The 27,486-nt window shown below is 42.3% G+C and overlaps 1 protein-coding gene across 1 annotated transcript in view; it reads left to right on the forward strand.

Annotated features, from left to right (window-relative positions):
- The first annotated feature begins 3,407 nt into the window (after positions 1-3,407).
- LOC127568920 (calcium-activated chloride channel regulator 1-like) overlaps positions 3,408-27,486 on the forward strand; it is a 43,104-nt gene continuing 19,025 nt past the window's right edge. Inside the window, exons 1-8 of the mRNA XM_052013182.1 lie at positions 3,408-3,563; positions 3,754-3,897; positions 6,890-7,040; positions 11,128-11,236; positions 12,941-13,106; positions 17,024-17,245; positions 23,420-23,644; positions 25,885-26,062. Of these exons, the coding sequence (XP_051869142.1) occupies positions 3,408-3,563; positions 3,754-3,897; positions 6,890-7,040; positions 11,128-11,236; positions 12,941-13,106; positions 17,024-17,245; positions 23,420-23,644; positions 25,885-26,062 (1,351 nt within the window). The remainder of the gene's footprint in view (positions 3,564-3,753; positions 3,898-6,889; positions 7,041-11,127; positions 11,237-12,940; positions 13,107-17,023; positions 17,246-23,419; positions 23,645-25,884; positions 26,063-27,486) is intronic.

The raw sequence follows: 27,486 nt of genomic DNA on the forward strand, positions 1-27,486 counted from the left end.
TCACGGACACCAGTCTCCCCTCCTTGGACTCTGTCTTTACCTCTCATTGTCTTGGTGTAGCAGCCAGCATAATCAAAGGCCCCACTCACCCAGGTCATTCTCTCTTCTCTCCTCTTCCATCAGGTAGAAGATACAGGAGACTGAGGGCACATACCACCAGACTTAAGGACCGCTTCTATCCCACTGTGATAAGACTATTGAACAGTTCCCTTATACGATGAGATGGACTATGACCTATGACCTCATGACCTCATGATCTACCTTGTTGTGACCTTATTGCACTGCACTTTCTCTGTAGCTCTGACACTTTACTCTGTACTGTTATTTTTTTTACCTGTACTACATCAATGCACTCTGTACTAACTTGATGTAACTGCACTGTGTAATGAATTGACCTGTAAGATCAGCTTGTAAGACAAGTTTTTCACTGTACCTCGGTACAAATGACAATAATAAACTAATAGCAATACCAATGTGAATTTTTATCACACAGAGAGCGGTTGGAAACTGAAACATTCTCCCTGAGGAAGTGGTGGTGACAGAGCATCTCATAACATTTAAGAAACATTAGACAAACACTTGAATAGCCAAGGCATAGAAGGCTACAGACCAAATACAGGTAAATGGAACTTGTATAGATAAATAAAATGGTCGGCGTGGACCTGATGGGCTCAATGGTCTGTTTCTGTGCTGTATGACTCTAAGACCCTATTAGCCTTCTTTCACTGAAGGCATGCGACTGACCCCATATTTCAATATTCGGTCACAATCTGGAATCAATAAGTTTGCAGGCATCATACCATCATTTATATGCATTTGACACATCATATTTAAGAAAATTATGGAACTTTTAGCTTTTAACATAACTCACACTGGAACCATAAAAATTTATTCAAAGATACTGAAAAAAATGCACAAGTTGCACAGTAGAAAAATAAAATCTCTTTATAAACATCACCAGAAAGTACCAGCAAGTGAACTGGCAGGTCTCAATTTATGCCTTTTCAAAACTGGGATAAATACAGGAAACTTCCCATTTCCTTGTTTTGTACGTAACAGAGAAGCTGTGCTGAGTAGTAACAAAGGATTTAGGCAAAGTTCATCTGAATGTTAGAAAGACTGACGAAGCATAGGCAAAATAAATTTGAAAAAGCCCCTTATTTTGAAAATTATCATCTTGCTGTAGATTTTGTGAGTTCTGGGGCCAGAGATTTATAATGCCAATAAGAAACTAGAGTTAGACCACGGTTTCTCAATGCACGATTGTTTGTCATCACTAACAATTAGCTGAATTCATATTGTGCAGTTTTATTGCTCCATAAGTCAGAAATGAAGTAGCAATTTTATGAGCATAACAATAAAGGTATGAGTTCACAACTGATAAAACATACATATTATATTGAGGCACAAAGAGCTGAGTCCTGGAATTAGACTCTGTGATCAAGCACAAAGCAGTTTACAAAGCCCTAAAATAGAAGCAGCAAGCACACTAATGCTTGCAGGTAATGTTTGCTGTACAAGACCCAGGCATCAGCAGGAGAATCTTAGCTGTCTACCCACGACATTCATCGATATTATCATCACCAAGTTCTCCACCATTAGCAGTGACAGAAAGTTAGTGCAACAGCAGTCACATAAATATCTTGTTTAAAAGAGATCAGCCTGTGGTGAATGAAAAGCAAAAGAACTGCAGATGCTGGAAACCTAAAATAAAAACAGAAAATGCTGGAAATACTCAGGTCAGGCCACATCTGTGGGAAGAGAAACAGAGTCAACGTTTCAGGTCAAAGACCCTTTGTCAGAACTGGGAAGGTGACAAAAAGAAACGTGTTAAGTTGTGGAGAGAGTGGAGAAGGGGGAATGTGTCTGATAGGGTAATACCAGGATGACCATGGAGATATGCTGTAAACAAGGTTATTTGGTCAATGAGTGAATGGGGGCAGTTAGACTGAGAACACAGACAAGAGAATGTAGAAGTGTGGAATGCGAAGCAGGAGGAAATGACTGGCAGGTCTAGCTGGACATGTTCTCCACCCCTTGAGAAAAGATAAAAAGAATAAATAACAAAAAACTGAGCTGAGGTCACGATGGATGATTGATTCAGGCAGGAAAATTAAGTTTTAGAATCAAGTTGAGCCCAGGAGGCTCAATGTATCCAGACAGAAGATGAGGTGTTGTTCCTCAAGCTTGTGTTGGGCCTCACTGTGATAGTACCAGAGGCCGCAGACCAATAAGTCAGAGTGGAAGTGGGGTGGAGAATTCAAATGGCAGGCAACAGGAAGCTCAAGGTTGTCTCTGCAACCTCTGGTGAGTGGCTCAACTTCTTGAACCCTAGAGACTTTCCATCATCTACAAGGCACAAGTTGGGAGAGTGATGGAAACCTCTCCACTTGTCTGACTGAGTGGAGGGCTGACAACTCACCAGAAGCTCGACAGTATCTAATTCAAAGCAGCCAATTTGATGAGCACCCCATTCACTACCCCAAACATTTAATCCCTCCATCCTTGTGGCTACATTGGACCTAAACTCCAGAATGAACTGCAGTTATTTACCAAGGCTACAATCCCAAATCTGTGACTCCCTACTATATAGAAGAACAAATCTTAGCAGATGCGATGGAAACAACATTATTTGAAGCTTTCCCTTCAAGTTGCACATCATTCTGATTTATATATGTATTGCCAGCCTTTTATTGTTGCTTGGTCTAAATCCTGTAATTCCCTAAACAACAGCACTGTGAGAGCACCTTCACTGGAAGGACCGCAGTGGCTCCAGAAAGCAGCGCACTATCACCTTCTCAAGGGCAAGTGGGGATGGACAATAAATGCTGGCCTTGCCATTATAATATGCAGAGTACTAAGATACAGAGAAAGTGAGGGAGGGGAAGAGAGAACCATGGGAAGATCTGTGATAGGGTGGAATGCATTTGGCATTTCCTTCATTCCACTCCTCCACAGAACCTGCCCTGTGTTCTCTCCTATCTCCTCCCTGCCTCGACATCTTTAAACTTGTTTACATTTTTGCAGTTTAGATGACACACAGTTAACTTGAGTTGTTAATTCTGGTTGCAGGAGAGGAGCTTTTATTTGAACTGCTGAGAATTTTTTCCTATAGATCTACTTGTTCCTCCTGTAAGTTTCCCTCCTTTTGAACTCTTGTTCAATTTTGCTTTTCCTATCTTTCAGCTAATGTTTGGCATTTCACAATTCCGTTGTAAACAATGCAATACTGTTATCAGCATACAAGTAATTGAATATTATAACACTTTCCACGGATCATCTTTGGACCCAGAAACCATAGTTTAAAAATTAGAATGTCCAGGGTTATGGTAATTAATCAACTACAGATTCAAAGTGTCCCTTGCAATCCAGGAAGCATTCACGCACAAAGTTTCAGAGCCAGGACAATGCTCCTAAAAACCTTTGGTTTAGTGCTCGGCTGTCTCCTGTGTACTTTTATTACAAAATGTTCTGGAGTAAAGTTAGTGAATAATGGATATAGAGACATTGTTATCGCTATTAATCCTGATGTTTTTGATGAAAATCTTATTGAGAGCATTAAGGTAAACTGTTGATATTGGATCTGAAGTGAGCTATTAGAGATACTTTGGGGCACCGCATGCCCTTTTAGTTGTATTTAAAAGCAGGATTTGGTGAGAGAAGGGAGAGTTAAAGGATTGTTTCCTCTACCCCCTCACCATTTGGTTACATCGCAGTGAGGTGCTGACTTTTAATCCTGTGCTTGCTTTGTAGGAAATGGTGCTTGAAGCTTCCACCTACCTACACCGGGCTACCAAACAACAACTTTATTTTTCAGAGGTAAAAATTCTGTTGCCTTTTACCTGGACAGTTAATTCCAGCTTGGTTCAAAGATCAACGACTCAATCTTATGCAAAGGTAAGAATGGATGGGTGGAAGACTAAACATTTCCACTGTTCTGCTTCTCTACCTTCTCCTGAAACTTATTCACATGTGCTGCGTTTTGTACTGAAATTCTGTCAATGTTCAGCTGGAGAAACTCAGAAGAAATTTCTAGTGAAAGATTTTCTTCAATGTGATATATTGTAATTCTCCCACAATGAATCAAGGTATAAACATGTTACAAGATACAAATTTATACCTTGCCATGAAAAGATTAAATACAAAAAGCCAATAAGTGCAGCTGGGACCTGTGGGATACCATGGAACAAAAGGGTCAGTGGCAGCACGGAGTCTTCTTCTTTGGTAGTTCCTTGGGATCAAGAATGACTTTCTTCCACTCTGAGGTGCCTGATTTGGGAATCGCAAACTCTTCTTCGGATGGTGCATGAAGTGCCTGATAGGTGGGGTTGTAAGATGGTCCACTCCTTCCAATTGCTTATGCCAGACTTCTAATTGCTCCCAATACATGGACTCAATGTTCTCAACACTTTCCCAAATGCTCCTTCTCCACTTTGAGCCATCATGGGCTAGGGATTCCCAAGGACCAGTAGATCTGCATTTCTTCAAGGAGGCTATGTGCATGTCCTTGAATCTTTTCTTCTGTCTACTTGGTAATCTCACACTATGATGGAGTTGGGAAAGGAGTGTCTTTTTCAGGAGTCTGGTGTTGGGTATGAGAACTTGCTAAGTAACTTGCTAGTGCCTCAGGTTGTTGGCCTGAGAGAGGACACTACAAAGAAAATAATAGAAATTGTCTCAAGGATAGAAAGCAGAGAGTCTTGGTAAACAATTGCTTTTGAGACTAGAAGTGGAAAGTGATGTTACTAGGAATCAGTGTGAGTGCCACTACTTTGTTATTTATCAATGACTTAGCTTTGGTATGCTTGGTTAAATTTTAATATTTGCAGATGGCACAGAACATTGAAGAATGGTGAAAGAGAAGAGGATTGTAATAGACCATAGGAATATATAGGTAGGCTGGCAGAATGGACAGAGAAGAGGCAGATGAAATTTAATGCAGAGAAGCGTATTGTTCAATAGTCTGACAAAATTAGAAGACAGGATAGATGAAAGAGAAGATCTAAAGGTTGTTTAGGAACAGCGGGACCGAGATGTAGCTGTGCATTCGTCTTTGACAAGACACATTGAGAGATTGCTTATGTGGGATGCTAGGATTCATAGAGGCACAGAGTAGGAAAATGAGCAGGTTGTATCCAAACTGGTTTGGCCACAAATGGAGTGTTGCATTTAATTCTAGTCAGGAATCTTTAGGAATGATGTGAAGGTTCTAGAGAGGATGGTGAAAAGATTTATGATAATAGTTCCGGGAATTGTATATCTCAGCTGTAGGTTGAGTGGAGCAATGAAGTTTGAAGGGATAGTTGATAGAAGTGTGCAAAATCATGATAGGATTGGAGAGGGTAAATAGAGGGAAGCAGTTCCCTTTAGTGAATGGTTCAACAACAAGTGAAAAAAAAGTGAATGACAAATTAGGAACAGGAGCAGACTCCTTAGGCCCTTAATCATGCTCTACCATTCAATAAAGTCATGGCTGATCTGACTGGCTTCAATTTTGCAACCCTGTGTACTCCCAGTAACCTTTCATCCTCTCATTTATCAAGAATCTATTTGTCTCTGCCTTAAAAATATTTGAAAACTGCTTCAACCACTCAAGAAAATAAGAATCCAAGATAAAAGAACCAGGTGTACATCACCAGGCCCCTCAAGCCTGTCCCACCATTTAATATGATCATGACTGTTCTGCTGCAAGTCTCAATTCCTTCTCTGTGCCAATTCCCTATAACCCCCACTTCCCTAATCATTCAAAAATGTGTCCATCTCCACTTTAAATACTACTAATGAGCTAGCCTTCACAACTTCACAAATCTCTGGGGGAGAGAATTCTAGAGATTCATCTTTCTCACTAAGAGAGTTCCAAACACTCACTACCCTCTGAGAGAGAAAAAAAAATGCCTTATATCTGTTAAAATGGGTGCCCCTAATTTTAAAACAATGACCCCAAATTCCAGGTTCTGTCACAAGAGGAAACCTTCTCCCCATATCCACCTTTTAATATCCCTCAGGATCTTACATGCTTCAATCAAGTAAGCTCTCAGTCCTCTAAACTCCAGCAGATACTAATCTATCCTGTCCAACTTTTTCCTCATTAGACAACTCGTCTATTCCAGGTATCACTCTAGTGAATCCTTTCTGAATGTATTAACATCACTCCCTTAAATTAGGAGGCTGATACTCCAGATATGGTTTCACCAGGGTTGCTTTAATGGTTGATGATTATATACTTGCTGTATAACTAACACAGAAGCATACATTCAGTACCAGGTAAACAATGTTTGCAGTGAATTGGCCATGTTCATTGGATGAAGGCTGGCCTTATAACGAATTGGGTGATGAGCTGCTGGACATCCATACCTCTATGACAAGGGGAAGTGTAAATGAGACATGAAGGTGGTGGGTGTTGACACAAACATCTGGGAGATAGCCAATGATTGACAGGAATCACAGGAGACTGACTGTTCAGGAGGGCATGGGATGAGGCGAGAAGACATGTAAAGCCCAACTGGCTGAGAGAAGGGCCTAGAGAAAACAGAGTCCAGTAAGCTTTGCCCACAGCCTTCACTTGCAGCCAGTGCATGGAGATGGCCAAGTGAGAGTGGGACACCTGAGCCACTGCAAGTATGGTTTAACAACGGGCGGAATACTAAGGCACCAACCATCATCCTCAGGCTTCCAAGAACATAAGAGCCTATTTTATAACAAACACAGTTGTAATTAAAGAGAACACTTACACTTGCAAAGCCCAACCCAAGCTACCATGCAAGAGAACGTCCTTAGAAATGCTACCTTAAATTGCCAACATGTATTTATATGTCTGTTCTAGAGAGTGCATTATTTTCACATGGAAACATGGGAGTTTCACATGGAAACATGCAATTTTCTTTCATAGGCGGATGTGATCATTGCTGAACAATATCTTAAACATGGAGACACCCCATACACCTTGCAATATGGTGGATGTGGGGAGAAGGGCCGGTACATTCACTTCACCCCGAATTTCATTCTAAATGACAGTCTGGCTTCAGCTTATGGCCCAAGAGGTAAATGATTTTAAGTTAACCAGCTGTAACATGTGGTTTGAGATTACTTAAAAACATAGGAACCAAAGCTGGGTTTTTAAGCTCTTGAAATCAGTTCCAGCATTCAATGTTGTTTCATCCCTTAAAAATCTCAAAGAAAAATCTATCGATCACAGAATTTACATTTTTGTTTCTGACTTTTATTTTATAATTTAAAGCCTTCCAAATATAAGGGGAAACACTAAATTAGTACTTTGGATTTTTTTTCTGCCCACAGCGTTTATTGATATGCATACAAGGGCCTCAAGATCTCTTCGAACTTCCATTGTTCCTTGAACTTCACAACTGAAAAATACTTGAATCTATCTTTTATTGGTCCAGAACAAATCTTGCTCCTAGCTGTGCTGTAATCCATCTGATACTTCTGTACACTCACTTAATCTATCGATGTCCCTTCCTGGCTTTTTAGTGTTTTAAAAAAAACAGGGTAATTATCGTGGGAGACTTCAACTTCCCAAATATTGATTGGCACCTACTTAGTGCCAAAGGCTGAGATGGGGTGGAGTTTGTTAAGTGTGTCCAGGACGGATACCTGTCACAGTATGTTGACAGGCCAACTAGAGGGGATGCCATATTAGATCTAGTTTTAGGTAATGAACCGGGTCAGGTGACAGATCTATCGGTGGGTGAGCATCTGGGGGACAGCGACCACAGCTCAATAACCTTCAGCATTGTCATGGACAAGGATAGGAGCAAAGAGGACAGGAAGATATTTAATTGGGGAAGGCGAATTATGAGACTATAAGGTGAGAACTTGAGAGTGTAAATTGGGATGACATTTTTGAAGGGAAATGTGCTGTGGAGGTGTGGTCATTGTTCAGGGATCTCTTGCAGGATGTTAGGGATAAATTTGTCCCGGTGAGGCAGAGAAGGAACGGTAGGGTGAAGGAACCGTGGGTGACAAGAGAGGTGGAACAACTAGTTAGGAAGAAGAAGGCAGCATACATAAGGTGTAAGCAGCAAGGATCAGATAGGGCACGTGAGGAATATAGAGTAGCAAGGAAGGAACTTAAGAAGGGGCTGAGGAGAGCGAGAAGGGGACATGAAAAGGCTTTGGTGAGTAGGGTTGAGGAGAATCCCAAGGCTTTTTTCTCGTATGTGAAGGGCAGAAGGATGGCTAGAGTAAAGGTAGGTCCGATTAAAGACAAAGGTGGGAAGATGTGCCTGGAAGCTGTGGAAGTGGGTGAGTTTCTCAATGAATACTTCTCTTCAGTATTCACCAAGGAGAGGGGTCTTGATGACGCTGAGGACAGTGTTGGTAAGGGTAATGTTCTGGAGTATGTAGATATCAAGAGAGAGGATGTGTTGGAGCTGTTAGAAAATATTAGGACAGATAAGTCCCCGGGGCCTGATGGAATATTCCCCAGGCTGCTTCGGGAGGTGAGGGAGGAGATTGCTGAACCATTGGCTAGGATCTTTGAGTCCTCGTTGTCAACGGGGATGGTACCGGAGGATTAGAGGGTGGTGAAAGTTGTCCCCTTATTCAAAAAAGGTAGTAGGGGTAGTCCAGGGAATTACAGACCAGTGAGCCTTATGTCTGTGGTGGGTAAGCTGCCAGAAAGGATTCTAAGAGATAGGATCTATGATCATTTAGAGAATCATGGACTGATTAGGGACAGCCAGCATGGATTTGTGAAGGGAAAATCTTGCCTCACTAGCCTGATAGGATTCTTTGAGGAGGTGACCAGGAAGATTGATGAGGGTAGTGCAGTGGATGTGGTCTACATGGATTTTAGTAAGGTGTTTGACAAGGTTCCACATGGTAGGCTTCTTCAGAAGGTCAGAGGCCAAGGGATCCAGGGAAGCTTGGTCATGTGGATTCAGAATTGGCTTGCCTGTAGAAAGCAGAGGGTTGTGGTGGAGGGAGTGCATTCGGATTAGAGGGTTGTCACTAGTGGTGTCCCACAGGGATCAGTTCTGGGACCTCTACTTTTTGTGATATTTATTAATGACTTAGATGAGGGAGTGGAAGGGTGGGTTAGCAAGTTTGCAGATGACACAAAGATCGGTGGTGTTGTGGATACTGTGGAGGGCTGTCAAAGCTTACAGAGGGATATTGATAGGATGCAGAGCTGGGCTGAGAAGTGGCAGATGGAGTTCAATCCGGAGAAGGGTGAGGTAGTACACTTTGGAAGGACAAACTCCAAGGTGGAATACAAGGTAAGTGGCAGGATTCTCGGCAGTGTAGAGGAGCAGAGGGATCTGGGGGTTCATATCCACAGATCACTGAAAGTTGCCACACAGGTGGATAGGGTAGTTAAGAAAGCTTACGGGATGTTAGCTTTCATAAGTCATGGGATCGAGTTTAAGGGCCGTGAAGTAATGATGCAGCTTTACAAAACTCTGGTTAGACCACACTTAGGGACCTGGTCCAATTCTGGTCGCCTCATTATAGGAAGGATGTGGAGGCATTGGAAAGGGTGCAGAAGAGATTTACCAGGATGCTGCCTGGATTAGAGAGTATGGATTATGAGGAGAGACTAAAGGAGCTTGGGCTTTACTCATTGGAGAGAAGGAGGATGAGGGGAGTCAAGATAGAGGTATACAAAATATTAAGAGGAATAGATAGAGTGGACAGCCAGTGCCTCTTTTCCAGGGCACCTGAGAGCTCAATACAAGAGGGCATGGCTTTAAGGTAATGGGTGGGAAGTTCAAGGGAGACGTCAGAGGGAGGTTTTTCACCCAGAGAGTGGTTGGTGCACGGTGCACTGCCTGGGGTGATGGTGGAGGCTGATACGTTGGTCAAGTTCAAGAGATTGTTAGATAAGCATAATGAGGAATTTAAGATAGAGGGATATGTGGGAGGAAGGGGTTAGATAGTCTTAGGAGTAGTTTAAAGGTCGGCACAACATGGTGTGCCGAAGGGCCTGTATTGTGCTGTATTGTTCTATGGTTCTAAAATTACATAAGCAATTAACTATGTTATTGCTCTCTGTAGATTTACTATTGCGCCATGTATCTTTAGTAAATCTAACAAACATCTTTAACCTAATGAAGCATATAACAAGGTCAATAATTTCACAGATTTTAAGTCTGGTTAAGAGTCTCTTCTGTTTTACATTACTGAATGCCTTCAGAAATCCTTTAATGGATTTCTTTAGTTAACTCCTCAAAAAAAATTAGGTTTGTTGAACCTATTGTTTCCAACTCATGATGGCTCTCTCTATTTATCTTAAAAGTTTCTATGTGTGCTTTAATTCTATGTGTACAGATTGTACTAATTTCCTCAACCAATATATGTGACAGATCTATATATTCTTGATTTCTTGCTCTCATCTTTCTACCATAATGCATATTTCCAATCTAATAGGAGAAGTCCTGGTTCATGAGAGTTTTAGAAGATTATGGTTAAAGTGTCTGCAATTTTCTTACCTTATTTTCTTTTGGGACCAGGGGTTGCAAACCCTCTGGGGGTTTCTCATTGTTTCGTGTCATTTTTTAAAATCCAAGTTTCTTCCTTATACAAGCTGGAAACACACAGCAGGTCAGTCAGCATCTATGGAGAGAGATAGAGTTAATACTTCAATTGGAAAACACTTCATCAGTATTGGAAAAGTGGGAAAATAAGTCAGCTTTAATTTGCAGACAGGATAGTCAAGTGATGGAAGGGGAATATCTCTGATAAGGTGAGGCCAGGGCTGCTAGGTAATAAGCTGTTTATGAAGCCTCCCTGGAATCTCAACTTTCTCTGCAACATGAAACTATCTTATTTTTTATCGTTTTCCATTTCTGCTGAGGAGTCTTCAACCTGCAGCGGTAACCCTATTTCTCTCTCAATAGATGCTGCCTGACTTGCTAAACATTTCCGGCATTTTCTCTTCCACACATTTTATAAAGGTGGAAAAGCCCAGTGCACATTCACACGTGAATCTGAATTTTAGTTTAATTTAGTGTCACAAAATAACTTTATGCCTTTGAGTTTATTTTACATTCATGAGAGAATTGTACCGATATATAAACTTTTTGAAATGAAAATACCATTTATTTTTCATAGTAAAAGAAAGGATTGGTTTCATTAGTTTGAGAGAAAATATTCCTGTTTCTACAGGTCAAGTTTTTGTTCATGAATGGGCCCATCTTCAATGGGGAGTATTTGATGAATATAATGATCTGGCACCCTTTTATATAAATAGCGATGGGATTGCTGAAGCAACAAGGTAAGATAATTCCCATTAAATAGTTTTGTTCAGTGAGAAAAGTTTGTTGGGATTTCTGGACAAGGCCACAAAACTCAAGAGTTGCCTAAAATAAAAACTGAAAATGCTGGAAACACTCAACTGGTCAGGCAACATCTGTGGAAAGAGAAAAGAAGTTAATGTTTCAGGACTCTTCACCGGGATCTAGAAAGTGACAAAACAAGTTAGTTTTAAGTTGCAGATAGGGTGGGGGAGGGATGGATAGGAGAAGGCGAATATCTCTGATAAGTTGCTTTGGTGATAAGCTGCTTATGAAGCCATCCGGTTGATAGATTAATTAAGTCAGCTGGAGAAAAAACATATATAGGGACATTTAAAAGCTGTGACTTGCAGGTCAGAGCTGCAGCAGAGAACTGACACCAAAAGAAGAATGTTGGAAATGTCCAGCAGATCAGGCAGTGTCAGTGGAGAGAGAAACACTTAGTTCATATTACATATGGATAACCTACAGCAGAACTGGTCAGTTCTGATACAGTTACCTGAAGTTGTAAAATGTGATTTTAAGATAGGATTAGATATCATTATTAGTCACATGTACATCAAACCACAATGTGTCCAGATGGAAGATGAGGTGTTATTGCTCAAGCTTGCATTGTGTCTCACCATAACAGTGCAGGAGTTAAGTGGAAGGAGGAGCAAGTTATTCACACAGATGATGGTGGGTACATGAAACAAGCTGCCAGAAGGAGTGGAGAGGCGGGTAGAATCAGTGTTTAAAAAGCATTTGGACAGGTACATGAATAGGAAAGGAAAGGAGGAATGTGGGCAACATGCAGGAAAATGGGATTAGGGCAGAAAGACATCTCAGTCGGCATGAGGATTTGGGCTGAAGAGCCTGTTTCCGTGCTATACAACTGTGATTCTATGATGCCATGAACAGATAGGTCTGAGTGGGATTGAGACGGAGAATTAGAGTGACAGGCAACTAGTAACTTGGGGTCACTCCTGCAGGGTTTACACAGTGGTCACCCAATCTGCATTTGGTTTTTCTATTGTAAAGGAAGCTACATTGTGAACACTGAATGCAGTGGACTAAATTGAAGAATGCAAGTGAATTGATGTTTTACCTGAAAGAATTGTTTGGATCTCTGAACAGTGGAAAGGGAAGAGGTGACAGGACAGGTTTTATACCTGCGGTTCCATGGGAACGTGCTATAATAAGGAGAGTGGCTGGTTGGGGGTGGAAGAGTGGACCAGGTATTTGTGAAAGAAATGGTCACTGGAATGCTGAAGGGAGGGAGGGGGTGGTATATTTCTTGTGAATGAAACTCATGAAGGTAGTAGAAATTGTGAAGGATGATTCATTGAATGCAGTGGACAGTGGGATGGAACGTGAGGATCAGGGCAACTCTTAAAAATGCTTTTCCTTTATGCAGTGTATTGAACTATAAATTGAAAGTTGCCCAGGTGGACAGAGATTAACTCGCACTTCCTTTTATATATGTTGATAATGATACAGAAGGAGGTCACTTGACCTGTCAGGTCCTTGCTGGTTCCCAGGAGAACAATCCTTTCAATCTCATTTCCCCTCTTATTTCCCTGTAACCTCTGCAACTTTCCATCATAGCTGAAAGTAACTCTGACAATCTCTGTAGCACTCCCTCAGTACTGAATTGAAACTTTAGCATAGGCTTCTACATTACTTTTTTAATTGTTATCTTGCAGATGCTCAAAAGAAATAAAAGGAAAGACAGTTGATTGTACAGACACTTCCTGTACACCTTGCAACATTGATGCCAACACCAGGCTGCCTAATGGCAATTGTAAATTCTTCCCGGAGAAGGATCAGAGTTCATCATCTTCAATAATGTATGTACAAGGACTCCCAAATGTAAGCAGAGTTGAAGTTGTATTTTCTCAAACATTGTTAACTCATTTGTTCCTCACTATACAGTTCCTTTGAAGGGAGTTTTAGTATTGCTTTCAGAAGTCATAGAATCATGGAGTCATAGTCATACAGCACAGAAACAGGCCCTTTGGCCCACTGAGCCTACACTGACCATCAGGCACCCATTTTATGCTCATCCTACACTAACTCCACTTTATTTTCCCCACATTCCCATTAACTCCCCCATGATTTTACCACTCACCTACACATTAGGAGCAAATTACGTTGGGAGAGCTACACTTTGGTGGAGACCTGCAAGCTCTGAGCTCTGCTCATTCTTCTTTACTGCAGATTGGAAGTGATCAGTCTTTATGGGAATGAGCAGAAAGAACATGGAGTTGCACAACTATCACCCCCCAGTGCAGAGAGTCTCATTTGGGAGACTTTTGCAGTTTGCCTTCTCTGTGCTATAGCCCACACTGCATCAGGAAGTCCAGAATTTTCCTATTGCTGTGTCCATGTTGTTTACCTTAAAGAGGAAGTTCATAAGAAAGCACTGGGAAGATCTCTCTTTCATTAAATGCATATTAAGAAAGATTATGGACAATTACTGGAAAAAACAAATTAGTGGAAATGAGAGTGAAACAAATAAGGGTGAACTGGGAGAAATATGTTTGAAGGCTAAGTTAAAAAAAAAAGTGGGATTTTTTTTATAGGGTAATGGATCATATGCAAGAGAAACATATTCCATTAAAAGACAAAAAGAAGCAAACCGATTATGCGCCGTGAGTGTGAGGAGAGGGAGTATGAAGATGTGGAGAAATAAGTAAAAAAGACTGTTGGAAGTCAACAGAAAAATACAAAAATGAATGGTGAGGAGTAAAAAATGTGTTCTAAGAACACAAAAAATAACAAAAGGAAATCTGAAATAGAGTTAGGACCAGTGAAGGATAAACGGACAGATGATGACTGAACTGGCATAATTGAGACATTACTTTGCCTCAGTTTTTTCTAAAGAAAATAAACATTTCACAAACTACCAGGTCCAGATGGTGTACACCTATGTATACACAAGCTTACTAGGGAGGAGATGGTGGTAAAATTATCTCTGACAGCGTGTGTCAGTATATAAAATATCAAAGGTGGGGTGGGGCGGGGATCCCACACTGGATTCCACCAAGGTGTTGGGGGGGGTGGGGGGATGTTTCCACTGAACGATGGTGAACAGGTAACATTGTTGTGTATATTCAGGAAGAGAGAATGAACAAAACCTGGAACTTATGCCAGTTGATAGCACAGAAATCTAGGCTAAAGTTCCAATTCAGTACAGATGGAGTGCTCTAGAGATGTCAGAGTTTCTACCTACAAAGTAGTAACAGAGAAGCATCCAGAAGTTAGGTAATAAATAAGTGAAAGTATATCAAATTTGCTAAACATGAACAACAGGCAGAAATAGCAGAAGTTTGTTCTTCCTAATAGTGAAAGTAGAAAGGCTTGTTCCACAAGAGTCAGAGCTGGGACATAATGTTGGTATCAAAATTTACAAATGAGGCGAAACTTGGGGCTAAATAGAGAATTCTGAGAAAAAAGATGACAAATATTAGGTAGAAAACAAGAGGCTAGGAAAGGGAAGAAGAGAAGAAGCATGGTGGGGTGGGGTGGGGTGGGAGGGGTGGTTTGTGGGGAAGGGGGTGGGGATTACCTAAAGTGGGAGAATTCAATGTTCATGTCGTTAGGCTGCAAGGTTCCAAGATGGAAAATGAGGTGCTGTTCCTCCAGTTTGCACTTGGAATTCTCCTGGCAGTAGAGGAGGCTGAGGACTGTCATATCAGTGATAGTGTGGGAGGGGAAGTTGAAGTGACTGGCAACAGGGAGATGCAGATCACAGTTACGGACAGAGTGCAGGTGTTCTGCAAAATGGTCACCTAGTCTGCGTTTGGTCTCACCAATGTAGAGGAGGCCAGACTTGGAGCACCGAATGCAGTAGACGATATCAAGGGAGGCGCAGGTGAAACTCTGTCTCACCTGAAAGGAGTGTTTAGGTCCCTGGATGGAGGTGATGGAGGTGCTCCCATGATGAGGCTTTCCACTCCAGGACATCTGAGATGCCCAACTTATTTTCCAACTGGAGCTTCCCCCCTACTGTGGTTGCGAGAGCTCGCACCCTTATCTCTGCCATTTCCCGCATCTCTAATCTCACCCCTACCCTTCCCAGACACAACAGGGATAGGGTCCCCCTTGTCCTCACATTTCATCCCACCAGCCTACGTATCCAACACATCATTCTCCGCCACTTCTGCCATCTCCAATGGGATCCCACTACCAAGCATATCTTCCCCTCCCCACCCCTTTCTGCCTTTTGCAGGGACCACTGTCTCTGCGACTCCCTACTTCACTCCTCCCTCCCCCCCCACCTATCCTGCTCCTACCCTGGGAACTTTCCACTGCCCCCACCACACGTAAGTGCAGTTCTCTTCCCTTTCCTACCCTCTGTTTTCCTACCTTTCTTTTCTTTCTCTCCTTACCTTTGACCCATCCCTCAGTGGATCTGCTCTCCCCTCATCCCCCGCACCTGCCTAACACTATCTCTTAGATGCACCTACCTGTCATCACCTTGTGCCCACCCTGCCTTTCCTCTTTTGTCCACCTATCACTGCTCTGCTTTTCCCATCTATATATAGGGCTTCCCAGTCCTGAAGGACTTCTATCTTCAGTCCTGAAGAAGGGTCCTGACCCAAAACGTTGACCGCTTGCTTTTCTCCATGGATGCTGCCTGGCCTGCTGAGTTCCTCCAGCATCAGAGCGTTTTTCATCTAGATTCCAGCATCTGCAGTCCTTTGTCTCTCATTTGATCCACAGGTACAGGTGAAAAAAATCTTTAAAAGCAGCATGACAGATCAGCAAAGAAATAAAAAAGTCAGAATAGCAATAGAATTTATTCTTATAGCTAAATATATCAAAAGTGGAGGAATCATTTTATCATAATGTGGAGTCCAATTAGACAGCATTTAGAATAATAAACTCAGCTCATCAATACGTAGAAGCACTAGAGAAAACAGAAACAATGTTTAAAGGGATAACATTGGAAGATATTGAAAGATTATAGCTATCAACTACATATTGGGAAACAATCAAAAGGATGGTGTTTTATCTTCAGCAAAGAATTAGGGATAAGTTTTCTAAAATTGTACTTTGGTTAGATAGGTAAATGTGGAAAGAAGGTTTCCCTTTGAGGAGAATCCAACAGTGGGAGCCATAAATACTAACAAAACCAGAGAATGCTGGAAATACTCAATAGGTCAGGCAGCATCTGTGGAGAAAGAAAGAGTTAACATTTCATGGTCATTGAACTTCTAACACAACTGACATATGTTAGAAATTAACAAGTTTTAAGTGGCTGAGAAAGATCCCTTAACGTGGCAGCATAGGTAGGTAAGATGATGAAGAAGGCATGCAGGATCCTTGCCTTTATTTGCCAGGGCTTGGAATATAAGAGAAGGGAGGTTATGATACAACTTTACTTAGGCCATAGCTGGAGTTCAGTTTTAGTTGCCACACTATAGAAGTGACGTGATTCCACTTGAGAGGCTGCAGAAGAGATTCACTTGGATTTTGTCTGGGAAGGAGTGCTACAGTTATGAGTAGAAAGGGCCTGTTTCTGTTTTGTATGAATTTATGACTCCATGAAAAGGTGGGGAAGAATGTTCAACATGTGCCAATGCTTAAAGGTAGAATAGTGGATTGTGCATCTGTTACACAATTCTTCCAATTTTGATTTTTATTTTATTCATGGATTGCCTAAATTCTTGATGTATTATTAACTTATTAAGTGTATATTCTCCCTTAATGTTTTTCAGAACAATGTTTTTCCTCTGTTTGGCACTGTTCCTTTAACCCATGATATTTTTTCAAATTTCCAGGTGGGTGAATTCTGTGATGATAAGACCCACAATACTGAAGCACCCAACATGCAGAACAGAATGTGCAATTACAGGAGCACTTGGGATGTGATCAGCAAGTCGGAAGATTTCAGAAACATTTCCTCACCCCACACTGGTTCAGTCATCCCAACATTCACACTTCTACAGGCCAAGAACCGTGTTGTTTGCTTAGTCCTTGATGTCTCAGAAAGCATGGGGTTGGTAAGACCTGTTTAAGTATTCATTTCATAGAATAGGTTTGCTCAAGGCTCGAAACAGCTAAGATCAAATAAGGTAAGTAATAACCAAGATTAAATTCCTCTTGTCAGTACCTTCAAAGAAGGACAGATTGGGTATAAATTAGCAGAATGCATTTTATAATCAAGCACAACTTTTCCTTAAAAATTAAGGGAAGAATGTTATCCCTTAAATGTTTTTCAACAAATAACTTGTCAAAACTCACATCCTTCTTGTTATTTAGCGAGGAGAAGCTTCCAGAACACAAGAAAATAGGGGTGGGAGTAAGTCGCTAGATCCGTCAAGCCTGCCCTATCATTCAATACGATCATGGCTGATCTATGTTTGCCTCAACACCTCTTCTGTGGCAGTTCCCCATAACCTACAATTACCCAATCTTTCAAATATTTATCTATTTTCACCTTAAATACCATCCTCTGGGGCAGAGAGCTCCAGAGATTCACACAATGTGATTTCTAAATTGTAAGTTTTAAAATTTTTGTAGCTATCTTCTATCAAAAATACCCAATAAATTGTCTATCTCAGCTTCCTCTGCAAGTCTCCAGAATCACATAAACCAATCTTCAGTCAATCCAATTGACTTCAAATGAAATCTACAAATTGCAGAGAGCACTAGATACAAAAAATGTAATATCTCAGCTGTTGTGTAGAAGGCTTGCAACCCAGAACCCTTCATGACATTAGCCAAGCTGCTTGTGCACAGCTATAATACTTGCACTGGAGAAAGTTGCCCAGATAGGCCCTGTCCACAGAAAGCAGGATAAATGCAATCTGTTCCTTTACCGTCACCTCAGATACTCAAAATTATTAGCAAAGTGATGGAAAGTAATCTCAACAGTAGTATTAAGCAGCTTTTACTCACCAACATAGTCAGTCAGGATTTTGGCAGAGCCAATTGGTTCCAGTCCTCATTACAACTATTTCCAAATGTGGATAAAAGAGCTGAATTGCAGAGGAAAGGTGAGAGTAACTGCCTTTCACATGTAGCATTTGTAGCATCAAGAAGCTCTGTTAAAATTGAACTCCAGAGGGGTGAGGAAAGAACTCCACAATGGCTGAAGTTACACAATGGAATATGGTTACGGTTGCTTGGAGGTCAATTTGGGCATAGTTGCAGGAGTTCCTAAGAGCAGAGCTTTAGACAGCAGCAGCTTCAGCTGCTTCATAAATGACCTTCCTTCCAATTATAATGTCAGAAGTAGAAATAGTCAGTGAGGACTGGACAGTAATCAGAATAACATGCATCCGCTTAGATAAAAAGCAGCCTATTTACACATGTAGCAAGACTTGGACAACATCTTGTCTTGGGCTAATAAATGGAAAGTAACATTTACTCTGCACAAGGGTTAGGCAATGACTATCCCCAATAAAAATGAGTCCAAACCAATTACATAGAACATAGAACAGTACAGCACAGTGCAGGCCCACGTGTTGTGCCGACGCATATAATCCTACTCCATGATCAATCTAACCCTTCCCTCCTATACAGCCATAACTCTCCATTTTTCTTACTACCATGTGCCTATCTTTGACCTTTTAAATGTCCCCATTGTATCAGCCTCTACAATCAACCCCAGCAGTGCGTTCCAGGCACCTACCTCTCTCTGAGTAAAGAACCTACATCTGACATCTCCCCTGAACATTCCTCCTTTGACCTTAAACGGATGTCCTCTTGTATTGGCTATTAATGCCCTGGGGAAAAGGTGCTGGCTGTCCACTCTATCTATGCCCCTCATAATCTTATACACCTCTATCAAATCGCTTCTCATCCTGTGTCGCTCCAAAGAGAAAAGCCCTAGCTCTCTCAACATTTCCTCATAAGACATGTTCTCTAATCCAGGCAGTATCCTGGTAAATCTCCTCTGCACCCTCTCTAAAGCTTCCACATCCTTCCGATAATGAGGTGATCAGAATTGAACACAATACTCCAAGTGTGGTCTAACCAGAGTTTTATAGAGCTGCAACATTACCTCGTGGCTCTCGAATTCAATCTCCCGACTAATGAACGCCAGCACACCATACGTCTTCTTAACCATCCAATCAACTTGCATGGCAACTTTGAGGGATCTGTGGACTTGGACCCCAAGATCCCTCTGTTCCTGTACACTGCTCAGAATCCTGGTGTTAACCTTATACTCTGCCTTCATATTTTTTCTTCCAAAGTGTATCACTTCACACTTTTCTAGATTGAACTCCATCTGCCACTTCTCTGCCCAACTTTGCATCCTGTCTATATCCTGCTGTAACCTATGACAACCTTCTATACTATCCACAACCCCTCCAACCTTCGTGTCATCCGCAAACTTACTAACCCATCCCTCCACTTCCTCACCCAAGTCACTTATAAAAATCAGAAAGAGTAGGGGTCGCAGAACAGATCACTGCAGAACACCACTAGTCACTGATCTCCATATACTACTACCCTCTGCCTTCTGTGGGCAAGCCAATTCCGAATCCATGCAGCCAAGTCTCCATGGATCGCATGCATCGTAACTTTCTGGATGAGCCTACCATGGGGAACCTTGTCAAACGTGTTACTAAAGTCCATATACACCACATCCACTGCTCCACTTTCATCTACTTGTTTTGTAACCTCCTCGAAAAACTCAATTAGTCTCATGAGGCACAACCTGCTGCTCACAGAACCACGCTGACTATCCCTAATAAGACTATGCTTCTCCAAGTGCTTGTAAATCCTGTCCCTAAGATTCCTCTTCAACAGATTGCCCACCACTGACATAAAACTCACTGGTCTATAATTCCCAGGATTAACCCGTATTATCTTTCTTGAACAAGGGAAGAACATTAGCTATCCTCCAATCCTCTATTACCACTCCTGTGGCCAGGGAGGATGCAAATATCACCGTCAACGCCCAGTCATCTCTTCCCTCACATCCCGTAGAAACCTGGGGTGTATTCCATCCGGTCCCGGGGACTTACCTATCCTAATGTTTTTCAGAAGATCCAACACTACCTCTTTCTTAACCTCAACATGCACCAGCACATTAACCTGTTCTACGCTGACCTCACATTCGCCAAAGTCTCTCTCCCTTGTGAGAAATGAAGAAGAGCATTCATTAAGGACCTCCACTACTTCCTCCGCCTCCAGGTGCAATTTCCCCATTTGTCCCTGAGCGATCCTACCCTCACTCTAGTAATCCTCCTGTTCCTCACCTACGTATAGAACACCTTGGGGTTTTCCTTAATTCTACTCGCTGAGGTTTTCTCATGTCTCCTTCTAGCTCTCCTAAGTCCCTTCTTAAGCTCCTTCCTGGCTACCTTATAATTCCCAAGAGCCCTGCCTAATTTTTCCTTCCTAAAAGCTCAAGTATGCTTCCTTCTTCCTCTTGACTAAATATTTCACCTCTCTTGTCAACCATGATTCCTTTACCTTACCATCCCTTCCCTGACACATTGGGACAAACCTATCCAGAACTCCATGCAAATGTTCCCTAAAAAGCCTCCACATTTCTGCTATGCATTTCCCTGAGAACATCTGTTCCCAATTTACGCTCCCAAGTTCCTGCCTAATGTCATAAATAGCCCTCCTTTAATTAAAAACTTTCCCATATCGTCTGCTCCTGTGCCTCTCCATGGCTACGCTAAAGGTCAGGGAGTTGTGGTCACTCTCTCCGAAATGCTCACCCACCAAGAGGTCTGTCACCTGACAAGGTTCATTGCCTAGTACCAGATCCAGTATGGCCTCTCCTCTAGTCGGCCTGTCCACATACTGTGTCAGGAATCCTTCCTTGTCACACCTAACAAATTCTGACCCATCTAAACCTTTTGTACTAAGGACCTGCCAATCAATATTAGTGAAGTTGAAGTTTCCCCTAACAACAACCCTGTTATTTTTGCACCATTCCAAAATCTGCCTACTTATCTGTTTCTCAGTGTCCTGGTGGCTATTTGGGGGCCTATAGAATACTCCCAATAGAGTGATTGCTCCCTTCCTGTTTCTTACTTCCACCCACACTGACTCAGTAGACGATCCCTCCACGACGTCCTCCCTTTCTGCGGCTGTGATACTATCCCTGATTAGCAATGCCACTCCCCCACCCCACCCCCCCCCAACCTACTTCCCTATCCCTTTTGAAACATCTAAACCCCAGAACGTCAAGCAGCCAATCCTGCCCTTGCGACAACCAAGTCTCTGTAATGGCCACAACATCGTAATTCCATGTACTGATCCATGTTCTGAATTCATCACCCTTATTCTCAATACTTCTCACAATAAAGACATTTCAACCCATCCATCTGACTGTGTTTGTGACCTATCCACTGTCTATCCTTCCTCACAGTCTTTTCACATAATGCATCTACCTTTACACCAACTGCTCCATCATCTGACCTAACACTCTGGTTCCCATCCCCCTTCCAGCCTAGTTTAATTCCTGTCCAAGAGGTCTAGCAAACCTGCCCACAAGGACATTGGTTCCTCTTGAGTTCAGGTGTAACCTATCCTTTTTGTACGGGTCATACCTTACCCAGAAGAGATCCCAGTGATCCATAAATCTGAAACCCTGCCCTCTGCACCGACTCTTCAGCCCCACATCTGTCTGCCATATCTTCTTATTCTTACCCTCACCGGCACATGGCGCAGGCAGCAATCCAGAGATTACCACCCTTGAGGTCCTGCTTTTTAGCTTTCTTCCTAACTCCCTATATTCCCTTTTCCTGTCAAGGTCGTTGGTACCAATGTGTACCAAGACTTCTGCTGCTCTCCCTCCCCCTTAAGAATGCTGCGGACTCGATCCAAGACGTCTCTGACCCTGGCACCTGGGAGACAACATACCATCCAGGGGTCTTGTTCTAATCCACACAATCTCCTGAACGTTCCCCTAACCAATGAATCCCCCATCACTATGGCAGTCCTCTTCTCCCCCCTTCCCTTCTGTGCCACAGAGTCAGACTCAGTGCCAGAGACCTGGCCGCTGTGGCTTTCCTCGGAAGGTCCCCCACCCATAACCGTATTCAAAACGATATACTTGTTATTGAGGGGAATGGCCACGGGGTACCCTGCACTGACTGCCTATTCTCTTTCGCTCCCCTCGTGGTCACCCAGCTACCTGCATCCTGCAACCTAGGTGGGACGGCCTCCTGGTAACTCCTATCAATCATATCTTCAGTTTCCTGAATGGTTTGGAGTTCATCCATCTCTGGCTCCAGTTCCATAACACGGTCTGTAAGGAGCTGTAGCCGGATGTACTTCTCGCAGGTGTAGTCATCAGGTACACCGGAGGTCTTCCTGACTTCCAACATCCTGCAAGAGGAGCAAACTACTGCCCTGCCTGCCATTCCCAGTGCTCTAAACTGTGCAATAAGGGAAAAAAACAGACCTTACCTGAACCTCACCTTAGCCTCCGCTCACTTACTCTGTCTCTTCACACTGAAGCCTCTTGAGCCAAAGTCTCAAGGTCCCACTCTTGCCTTTTACATTCAATTATGTCACATCACCACCATAAAGTCCTATCATCAGTATTCTGGGGATCACCATTCGCCAGGAACTTAACTGGAAAAGTGATTCACCAAGATCTTGCTTGGAATGGAGGGCTGTAGTTATGAGAGGTTGGATAAGCTCGGTTTATTCTCATTGGAATGTAGGAGGCCGAGGGGTGACCTTATAGCCGTTATAACAGTCTGAAGGGCGTAAATAGGATATAGTCAGAATCTTTTTCCAAGGGCAGGGGAGTCTATGACTCGAGGACACAGGTTTAAGCTGAGAGGGAAGAAATATAAAGGAGATCTGAATTCCACAAAGTGGGTGGTGAATATTTGGAATGAGCTGCCAAGGAGGCGGTGGAGTGAGATACAATATCAACATTTAAGGGCATTTGAAAGGTACTTGGAAAAGTGTAGAGGGATACAGGCCTAAAGCAGGCAAATGAGATTAGCGTAGATTGGCATCATGGCTGGCATGGATGGGGTGGGCTGAAAGGGCCAGTTTCATGGGATGCTTTCATGTATAAATCCATGGTTATGCTGTTCTGGGAAAAGGAAACAAAATAAACTAAAATAAAATGGGACTCTCAGAACATTACTCTATTAAAATTAACTTTAAAGATTTTTTAAATGGAAATTGCTGTTTTTGTGACAATCATATTGCACATCTAAATGTATGTTCTTGTTTGTATTTAGGAGAATCGTATTAATAAGCTCCGACAAGCAGCCAAAATATTCTTACTGCAGATTATTGAAGAAGGATCTCATGTTGGAATTGTTACTTTTCATTCTATTGCATCTACTGTCTCAAAACTGAAATTGATAGCTGGAGATAATGCAAGGGATGAACTTGTACAACTGCTGCCCACATCAGCCAGTGGGGGAATAAATGTCTGTGCAGGGATTTTATCTGGTTTAGAGGTAACACTTGTAAAGCTTTCAGAATTTTCAATATTGCATTAATTTTAGGCATTACATTTCACTACATTGCTGACAATAGATGATAATTGCAAATGTAACACTGCTGTACTAAAAAAGGGGAATAAGTAAAGCACAGGGACCTCCAATCACCTGAATCCGTTGTTTAAGATTAAAAGTGCAAGAGTGCTGGAATTACTCAGCAGGTCAGACAGCACCTGTGGAGAGAAAAACAAGTGTGCAGACAAATGTGAGGTGTTGCACTTCGGGAGGACAAACCAGGGTAAGACTCACACAGTGAATGGTAGGGCTCTGGGGTGTGCAGTAGGACAAAGGGACCTGGGAATACAGATCCCAAGTTCCTTGAAAGTGGCATCACAGGTACATAGGGTCATAAAAGGAGCTTTTGGCACTTTGACCTTCATAAATCAGGGCATTTAGTACAGGAGTTGGGATGTTATGTTGAAGTTGTACAAGATGTTGGCGAGTTTGAACTTGGAGTATTGCATGCAGTTCTGGTCACCTACCAGGAAAGATATCAATAAGCTTGAAAGAGTACAGAGAAAATTTAGAAGGATGTTGCCAGGACTTGAGGACCTGAGTTATAGGGAAAGGTTGAATAGGTTAGGACTTTATTCCCTGGAGCACAGGAGAATGAGGGGAGATCTTATAGAGGTATACAAAATTATGAGGGGTATAAATAGGGTGAATACATACAGGCTTTTCCCCCTAAGGTTGGGTAACTAGGACATAGGTTTAGGGTGAAAGGTGAAATATATCAGGGGAATCTGAAGGAAAACTTCTTCACTCAGAGGGTGGGGCGAGTATGCAACAAGTGCCAGTGGAAGTGGTAGATGTAGGTTCAATTGTAACATTTAAGAGAGGTTTGGATAGGTACGTGGATGGGAGGGGTTTGGAGGGCTATGGTCTGGATGCGGGTAGATGGGACTAGACAGAAAACCAGTCCGGCATGGACTAGATGGGCGAAAGGGCCTGTTTCTGTTCTGTAGTACTCTATGACTCTAAGAGTTAGTTTCATGTCAATGATGAATGGCCAACTTCCTTTCTCTCTCCTTAGATAGTGCCTGATACGCTGTGTATTACTTGGCATTCTTTGTTTTTTATTTCAGATTTCTGGCACCTGGAGCTTTTTGCTTTTCCATTGTTAAGGAGATGGTCACAGAGCATATACGACAATTAAGCAAATTCAGTATGGTTTTATGAAGGAAGATAACAGAAAATATTGGAAGTACTTTGCAGCTCAGTATAGACAGAAAATGTATAGAAAGAAAACCAAAGCTCACTTGGACTGATGACCTTTTTTATCATATTTTATGTTCAAAGTTTTATAAAGATGTAACTAGCAGGTAGATAACAGGTAACAAATAGATGTAGTATATCTGGATTTTCAAAGGTTTTTATTAACTTACAGCAAAACATAAAGTAAGTGCTCACAGGATTGAAAGTAATATTTTATCATGGACCCTAGATTGGTTAAAGAGCAGTGAACAGAAATCAACAAGGTATAATATTTTTAAATGGTGAGAAAAAGTGCAGCGGGATATGGGTAAACAGGTGAAACAATGCACAAAATTAACATTCAGGCATGTACCTGAATCATTATGAGGGAAAATGGTATTGCAAAGGGCTTGGAGTACAAAATAAGGAAGATCCGTAGTCTTTAGGGAGACTATCTTTGGAATTGTGTATGCAAGCTTGGTCTGTCTAACTGAAGAAGGATATAACTTTCCCTGAGGACAGTGCAGCATAGATTCATTAGTTTTATTCCAGGGATGTGAGGATTGCCGATGAGAAGCAAATGAGTAGAATGCACCTTAATTTACTGGAGTTTAGGAAACTGAGAGGGAATCTCATTGAAATATATAAAATGCTTGGAGGGACTTCTAACCTTGTGTCTGGCTGGAACATCTTGAATCAGGGACGTAGTCTCAGGAATAGGGTGTATATATTCAGACAGAGATGTGAAGTAATTTTCATAGAGGGTTATAAATCTTTGGGAATTCTCTATATTACAGGCAGTGAATGTTTATTTATTGAATGCATTGAAAGTTGAGATTGATAGCTTTTTAGAATATATGGGGATCAAGGGTTATTGTGGTCAAGTGGGAATGACTTGAGATAGAGGATGGACCATGATCCTTTTGAATGACAGAGCAGGTTTGAGGAGATCTTTGCTGCTTGTATTTCTTATCTTCCAATGTTCTGAATCGATTGCTTCATAGGTACTTCGTGCAGACGATGGTGCTGCAATTGGAGATGAAATCATATTACTGGTTCTTGGTGAGGACAGTGGAATAAGTGGTTGCTTTGCAGAAGTGGAGCAAAGTGGAGCTATAATCCACACCATAGCGACAGGGACAAATGCAGCCGAAGAATTAGAGCAGCTCTCCGTTATGACAGGTAATTGACGTTGATAGCTCCGTAATTCTTGTTTTAAATTCTGTAGCACAGGTGTTAATGGGTTTACAATAGAGAATGCTTGGCCATGCAATCACCACATGGAAAATGCCAACTGCACTATTGGGCATTTGGCAATGATCTTATCACACATCCATATTGTTGGTCACCAACATATAGGAGCAGTAAGCTAGGCTCTCCTTGTTCCCATTGGCTAAACACTTGGATCAGTGAGGAATGGCTACATTCCAAGATGTGCAGGTTGGTAGGTTAATTGGCTACTGTAAATTACTGCAAATGCTTCAGCGTATGAGGGTATTATGGGAGTCGGAATGGAATTGATGAGCATCTGAGAGAGAACAAATAACTGGGAAATAAGTGGGAGAATGGGGTTTCTCTTCAGAACCGGCATAGACAAAGGGATGAATGGCCTCATTCTGTGTCATATAAAATTATTTTCCTCATATCCTTGTACCTGGACACCATCCTGTCACCCCTGGTACAACCCCTTTCCACCCACGTCCATGACACATCACACACTCTCCAACTCTTCCATAGCTTTAAGTTCTCCGGCACGCACAACCTCATCTTCACCATTGACGTCCAGTCCCTATACACCTCCATTCCCCATCATGATGGCCTCACTGCACTCCGTTTCTTTCTTGACCAGTGGCAGAACCAGTCCCCTTCCACTAACACTCTCACCCACCTGGCTGAACTTGTCCTCACCCTTAATTACTTCACTTTCAATTCCTCTCACTTTCTACAGCCCAAGGGCATAGCTATGGGCACTCGCATGGGCCCCAGCTATGGCTGCCTCTTCGTTGGCTACGTTGAACAGTCTCTGTTCCAAGCCTACTCCGGCCCCATTCCTCAACTCTATCTCCACTATATCGACGACTGCATTGATGCCAACTCTTGTACCCGTTTCATAAATTTCGCCACTAATTTTCACCCAGCTTTCCAATTCACTTGAACTATCTCTGACACCTCTCTCTCCTTCCTCGATCTTTCCATCTCCATCTCAGGAGATTCCTTATCCACTGGCATCCTCTACAAACCCACTGAGGCCCACAGCTACCGTGATTACAGCTCCTCCCACCCTGTCTCTTGCAAGGATGCTATTCCTTTTTCTCAATTTCTCTGCACCCGCTGCATCTGCTCCCATGATGAGGCTTTCCACTCCAGGACATCCGAGATGTCCAACTTCTTTCCTAACCAGGGCTTTCCCCCGACTGTGGTCGAGAGAGCTCGCACTCATATTTCTGCCATTTCCCGCACCTCTGCTCTCACACCCTTCCCTCCCAGACCTAACAGGGATAGGTCCCCTTTGTCCTCACATATCATACCACCAGTCTACGTATCCAACACATCATTCTCCCCCACTTCTGCCATGTCAAACGGGACCCACCACCAAGCATATCTTC

This window comes from Pristis pectinata, chromosome 3 (assembly GCF_009764475.1).
Source record: "Pristis pectinata isolate sPriPec2 chromosome 3, sPriPec2.1.pri, whole genome shotgun sequence".
Taxonomy (NCBI): domain Eukaryota; kingdom Metazoa; phylum Chordata; class Chondrichthyes; order Rhinopristiformes; family Pristidae; genus Pristis; species Pristis pectinata.